Source organism: Arachis ipaensis, chromosome B10 (genome assembly GCF_059453495.1).
Source record: "Arachis ipaensis isolate K30076 ecotype BB chromosome B10, ASM5945349v1, whole genome shotgun sequence".
In the NCBI taxonomy this organism is placed as follows: Eukaryota; Viridiplantae; Streptophyta; class Magnoliopsida; order Fabales; family Fabaceae; genus Arachis; species Arachis ipaensis.
The window spans coordinates 151,157,010-151,163,633 of NC_142435.1; the positions used below are offsets into that span (position 1 = coordinate 151,157,010).

The window sequence follows — 6,624 nt, forward strand, 5'->3', positions numbered from 1 at the left end:
ATAGGAAATAACATTGTTTTCATAAGTAAGCAAAAAAAAAAAACATTCAAATATAAAGATTCAATAAAGGGTGAACAAAGCTAGAGCCACACCAGAACCACGAGCAAAGATGAGGCGACGACAACAGTGAGTGACGTGGGAACTGCAAAACTGGCTAACGGAGAGTAATTCAACGACGGCAATGATGATGATGGCAGTGATGGGTTGGTAGTGGCTGCAACGAAGGACAGAGGAATGGCATTGCTGTGTTAGAAGATGACGACGACAGCAAGCAACGCTGAAACTGGCCGACGGAGAGTAGTTCAACGACAGCAACGACGCCAGTGGTGGGTTGGTAGCAGCAACAGCAAGGGAAAGAGGAATGGCATTGCTATGTTAGAAATCAACGACAGTGAACGACAGCAACGACGCCAGTGGTGGGTTGGTAGCAGCAACAGCAAGGGAAAGAGGAATGGCATTGCTATGTTAGAAATCAACGACAGTGAACGACGCCAGTGGTGGGTTGGTAGCAGCAACAGCAAGGGAAAGAGGAATGGCATTGCTATGTTAGAAATCGACGACAGTGAGCGACAAGCCAGAACTACAAAACTTGCCGATGGCGACAATGATGATAGCAGTAGCGGGTTAGTAGTAGCGACAAGAAGAGAGGAATGGCGGCATTGAATAAAACCAATTTTATTTGATTTAAAACCAAACTAAACCACAAAAACTTTTTAATAAACTGATTTTGTTAAAATCTAAAATTTCATTTCAGTTTTTTGTTTAAAACAATCAGTTGAGTTACAATTAAATTTAGTTAAATTGGTTTTTTTAAACACCCCAAAAATATCTTTTCCCCTAAAAAAAAGTCACTTTTTCATACTCTATATAAAAAAAAAAAAATAGGTTATAAAATTACTTCAAGCTGAAGTAACATAGCCTATGTGGACTATAGCACCATACTTTGTAACACCAATTCCATATCAAGTGGCGGATATGTTGCTTCTATCAACAAATTAAATTAGCATCACGTTCCCACTTTCCCATGTTTTTAGTTCTTACATTAAAAACGTTGGATGAGCAGCCTACCAACAAAAGTTCCCAATCCACCAACACTGCAACTTCTGTTACACATAATGCCATTTTCTAACTGGTCAAAAACCATCGCAATGTTCCATTGTGGTCCCGTGCCCGGAAAATCTCAAAAATGGAAAATTAAAATTAATAAAGGAAAAAAGACCTTAAATTTAAAGAAAATAAAAGATACTTTGAGAGAGAAATTAAAAGCCTCCCACCAAAACCACACAACACAGGGCATTTAAAATGATGAGGCCCTCTTCAAATGCACAACCTATTCAAACTTGGATTACGGACTATTCCTCTCCATCTTGATTTTCATCCTTGATAAGCTTGATCATGTCATCAATTCGAAGGATTGTGATGGCAGCTTCAGTGGCAAACTGAAAAAAAAAAATCAAAAATAGAATCATAATTCGAAGGAACCCATGGCTTCAAGTTCACAAACTAATGTAACTAACTAGTTACCTGAATAATTTTGACTTTGCTCATTGCAGGCTCAATGACACCAGCCTCCAAGTTGTTTCTGATCTTTCCTTCTGCGAGATCCAAACCCATGCTGAAGATATTTTGAAACAAGAAAGAAGAGGTTATAATAAAATACAAAATAGAATACTTCAAGTGCTGGGAATATAATAAACACGAAAGCAAATAGGAATTCAATAATAACGAAGATAAGGAAAATATAGTTATCAATAACAGGTAACTTACCTTGATAAATGTTTTTTATCAGCTTTAGTTTGGGCTGTATGGTGGTAGGCACGTAATTTTGCAACCAGCTCAGTAGCATCCTTCGCGGCGTTGACAGAAAGCACCTGCACCACATTCATGTCATCAATATGTTTTTTAAGCAATTATATGATAGGACACTAGGATATATATCTATTTGAAGAGCCACATGACCTAAAACCTTAAGCTGTTAATTAAGCTTATCACTTACCTTTGGAATGATTAACAAAGATTCAGCAAACTCTGCTATGGCCAACTGCTCCCTGGATCCTAAAGTTGTGGCAAGGTATTCCAAATAAACTGATAATGCTGATTCAACAGCACCTCCACCAGCTACCACCTAAATTTATTGATTGAAAAATTAAAATATACAAAAAAGGAAATAGTAACACAAAAAAGTATCAGTGTCCACAGGGAAACAGAGAAAATTCTTTATAGTTAATTAACATGACAGAGTAGCAATGTAAACATCAAATCCAAATCCTAAATCATCACCATTGCAATGACTGACTATAGTTTTCAACTATTACCTAACTGCTGGTAATAATTCTAACACAGCTGAACAAGAGTTGCAAAACTCGTAATATTTTCCCAGAAGAAATACAAATCAAATCATTTAAAACCTTCAGATTATTTGAAGATAGAAAAAAAAGGTTGAAAGCAAAACACAGCAAAATACCGTATTTGATTCAAGAGTTCTCTTGACAATTGATAATGCATCATGAAGAGCTCTATCCATCTCATCAAGCATGTAGTCATTTGCACCTCGAAGAACCAAAGAAACCTATAGAATCAAATAATACAGAATGATCAAATGATCAATCTATGAAATTTTCGGGATTTTTCTTAACATATGGAAGGAGATCAGGCAATTTCCAGCAATGATTTCTATTTTTATCAGAAATTTTATTTTTCCTCTTTCTGCTATGTAGCAGGGTCCAAGATCCTCCGAAGTCCATGTTTTAAAGTATTTCTTACTTTATATAATAAACCAAAAATTTAACTAACAATTAAATCCATTAACTTACTGCACTTGTAGTTTTAGTTCCTTTGATCATAACAACAGCATCATCAGATATGCGCTCTTCGACAACCTCATCTGCATATCCAAGAAACGATGATTCAAATGTTTCCTCCCCTTCCATATCAGCAAATGTCGAGACCTGTGCCAACAAATCATGGTCAAGTCAAAAGGTGGTGACAAATAAAGGGAAATACAGATAAAAACTAAAAACAATTATTTTTTAACCAGGTCAAAAGTAACTAACTAAATCTTGAATAACCGCACCTGGTTTAAATATACATAAAGCTAACGTCACATAATCATTTTCAGTTTTACTATCAAGTTTAGTACCTTAAGCTGTAGTTAAAATATAAAAATAAAATTTGAATAAAACAGGCATACCAATGTAGCACCAGTTGCCTTGGCAACGTGACGCATATCCTCTTTCCGCACACGTCTTACAGCAATTGCACCAGCCTCAACAAAGTACTGAAACAATAGATTAAATAATTAGAATATTACTTAAGACAGAAAAAAAATTATGATTCTTATGTCAGAAACCAGACATAATTTAAACAGTAAACCACACAATGCATCAATTTGACTCAAGCCTTTTATTGGTGCAGGAAGCAGAAAATTAGTAGTAGATAATGTATATAGTAGATGACAAGAAAACTTTCATCAAAAATCTAGCTGCAGGCATAACATAAGTTCTTTGGTGTGATGCCTAAAAAGGAAGAACCCTAGATGTGGTGTTTTGGTAACTAAGCTATATTAATCGTACAATTGAAAGGCATTCTTTTCCTTATCAACATGTAAATCATAATTAAAAAAAATTAATTATTTTATGCGCATGGCTAAATGAAATAATTACAACTAATGTCTCTTGCAGAAAGTAAAAAACTATTAAGAATTTCAAAGGAAAAAAGAAACTAATATACCTTGAGTGCCATGTCATCAATTCCTTTAGTAGTCAGAACAACATTGGCTCCAGCTTTCAATAGTTTTTCAATGCGTTCCTTAGTCATATCAGCCTCTCTGCAATACGAAATAAAATGACCAATTGCCAAGCCATGGAGTGAAACTTGGATATTATTTTATTTCCGAGGTGGTAACAATATTGTTTTAGACAAAGCACAAGCAAATTTCCACAATAAAAGACATTGGCATTACACAATTATTTACTATTTTAAGGAATTGCAAAATTATAGAATTATTAACCATAACAATAATCAAAGGGAAAAAACTATAAAGGGAAAATTTCAGTGTACACAAAGGGAAACCCCTGGCCAATTCTTAAGACCATTTTAAAATTTAACACTTAGCAATATATGGTGAACAGCAACGGTGTTGGTATATAACACTATTTAATTTTTAACAACAAAATAAATATTCCCGCTGAAATATGAAAGGGAGTCTGGCAGGATTGTTTTTTAGAATAATATGGAAGGCATGATCATATGTCACTAACAGAAGATTTAAGCATAAATTGTACTAATATTACCTTTGACGAATTTTCTCAAGCTCTCTGGGATCAGTAACTAATACTTGAACACCCAATTGCATTTTAGTCTTCTGAAGATTAAAATCAAGACAGGCAATTTTTGCAGGGGCAACCCTAAGAGGCATTCCTTGAGCTGCACGGCCAGTATTTAGAGCATAACCATTCATCAGAAAGCTGTCTCTAGCACTTTTTCCATGAGCCTTCAATATATTGATTCCCTATAATAATCGTGAACCAAAAAAAAGGACAGAGAATAAAATCCAGAGAAAGACCGAGACAATTAAAGCACGTAAAGGCAAGATTTAACTAATTGAAGTACACATCACAGATTCTCAACACATGCTGAAAATAGAATGTTTTAGTTACACCTAGGAGCAAGCCATATAAACAATAAGATGAAAAGGAATTCGAAAAACCAACCTTGATTGGGTATTTAACTTCACCCCTAGCATTGGTCATCTTTACAGCTTGCACTGCCTCTACAACCTGTGTAAATAACCAAAACCACCAGAACCATAAGCCCACATGATGAGAACTGAAACTGCTTTTTGCAATTGCGCAGTCCATATCCCCAAAATTTAACCCTTTCGAGCACTAAACTTCAAACATACCAAGTTGGCAAAGAAGTCGCTGTCACCAGCTATCAACTTTGACGACATGCTGGTCTTGGCACAGTTAATCAGGGATTCCTTTCCAAGCTTGTCAACCTAAAGTGAAATCCGATTTAGTAACAAATAAGATATACCAGAGCTAGTAACTGCATCGCACTTATGGCAAGAGAAGCAAGCTCTGATCAATACAAAAATGCATAATGGGAAAGCTGTATTAGTAGGCAATCGATACCTTCACGGAGAGCTTTTCTTCAACATATTTACAAGCTTCCCGCATCGCAAGCTATCCAGAGTAATCCACAAGTCAAGAAGTTATTCGAATCATACTCCAGAACAACATAATTTCTAAAAGTGGCTGCAAAGACAGAAGAAAAACCTATAAAATTGAAGAAGACTTACTCTGTATCCGCTGATAATTGAGGTTGGGTGAATCTTATTCCTAACAAGGTCATTTGCTCTCTGCACGAGAAATCATAACTTAGATACATGATATTTATAAATAACAATGAAAAAGACAAATAAAGCATAAGAAAAAGAAAGAGTTGAAGTGCCAATTACTTTGAGGAGCTCAGCAGCGACAATGACAACGGAGGTGGTGCCGTCTCCAACTTCTCTGTCTTGAAGCTCCGCGAGTTCAACCAATACCTGAAAAGCGAATCCCTCAGCATCACAATTTGACAGCAACAACAACTGAAAGTGAAGAGAGTGAAGAAATGGAGTGACACCTTGGCAGCAGGGTGCTCGACTTCCAACATCTTGAGAATAGTGGCGCCGTCGTTGGTGATGGTGACGTCACCAATGTCATCCACAAGCATCTGAGGGAACAAAACGAATGAATCAACCAAATCAAAGAGATCTGAAGGAGAAGAAGAGAAAGTGGAGGTGGTGGACCTTGTCGAGGCCGACGGGACCCAAGGAGGTCTTGACGATGTTGGCGACGGCCTGGCAGGCGACGACATTCTGAGTGCGGACGTCCTGGCCGGACTGCCTCTCGCCGGAGATGTCTGGTGTTTGAGCGACCAGTGCCATTTTTGTGAGAGAAAGATTCAGAGATTTAGGGTTTCAGGGACTGCAGAGTGTATAAATCAATGGATGATGGAGTTGGGAAGTGGAAAGAAGAGGAGGTCTTGGCGGGACTGTTAGGGCTTTCTGGATGCTTCACTCGCTCTTCAGGGAAGTCAGTCAGTCACACTAAAAGGGTTTTAGGGTTCACTCTCAGTTTCAAAATTTCACCCCCCAACTTTTCCTTTTTTCAATCCTCCTCCACTCCTCCGTACTTCCTAGGCTAAATATGTAATGTTCACTTTATCTCCATTCTTTTTATGATAATTCATTTTACAATAAACTAAAGGATTTTTTATTTAAATTAAATAATTATGCAATTTACTGAAATATATAAACTGTAGAATAATTACTTAAATAAATAACGTACCATATCTTGAATACTGTGAGATAAATGCGAATATGGGCATATCCCGAGTACTAAGATCTCGAGATATGACGCGTAAAAAATCTAACGTATCTAGGGTGCACCCAGAATACATTGCCAGCGAAAAACGGATATTAAGCACCCGAGATGCATTCAAAACCTTATGCGAGTCACAACACCTGAGATAAGGTCAAAATAGGAATTAGGGTCATAGCACCCAAAATACGTATATTATAGTGTAGGTGTTTCTGCACCCTAGATATCTTGGAGAAAAGCTCTATATATAGACTCT

The 6,624-nt window shown here is 36.8% G+C and overlaps 1 protein-coding gene across 1 annotated transcript; it reads right to left on the reverse strand.

Annotated features, from left to right (window-relative positions):
- Window positions 1-942: 942 nt before the first annotated feature.
- Window positions 943-6,183, reverse strand: TCP-1 (T-complex protein 1 alpha subunit). Its single transcript, XM_016335789.3, has 16 exons — window positions 5,795-6,183; window positions 5,629-5,718; window positions 5,462-5,548; window positions 5,303-5,362; window positions 5,136-5,186; window positions 4,904-4,999; window positions 4,713-4,778; window positions 4,293-4,510; window positions 3,730-3,826; window positions 3,191-3,277; window positions 2,814-2,948; window positions 2,465-2,569; window positions 1,997-2,125; window positions 1,768-1,871; window positions 1,525-1,615; window positions 943-1,439 (listed from the first exon to the last, which is right to left on the reverse strand). Exons 1-16 carry the CDS (start codon window positions 5,930-5,932, stop codon window positions 1,353-1,355), a joined length of 1,641 nt encoding a protein of 546 aa, XP_016191275.1. The 5' UTR covers window positions 5,933-6,183; the 3' UTR covers window positions 943-1,352.
- Window positions 6,184-6,624: the final 441 nt, after the last annotated feature.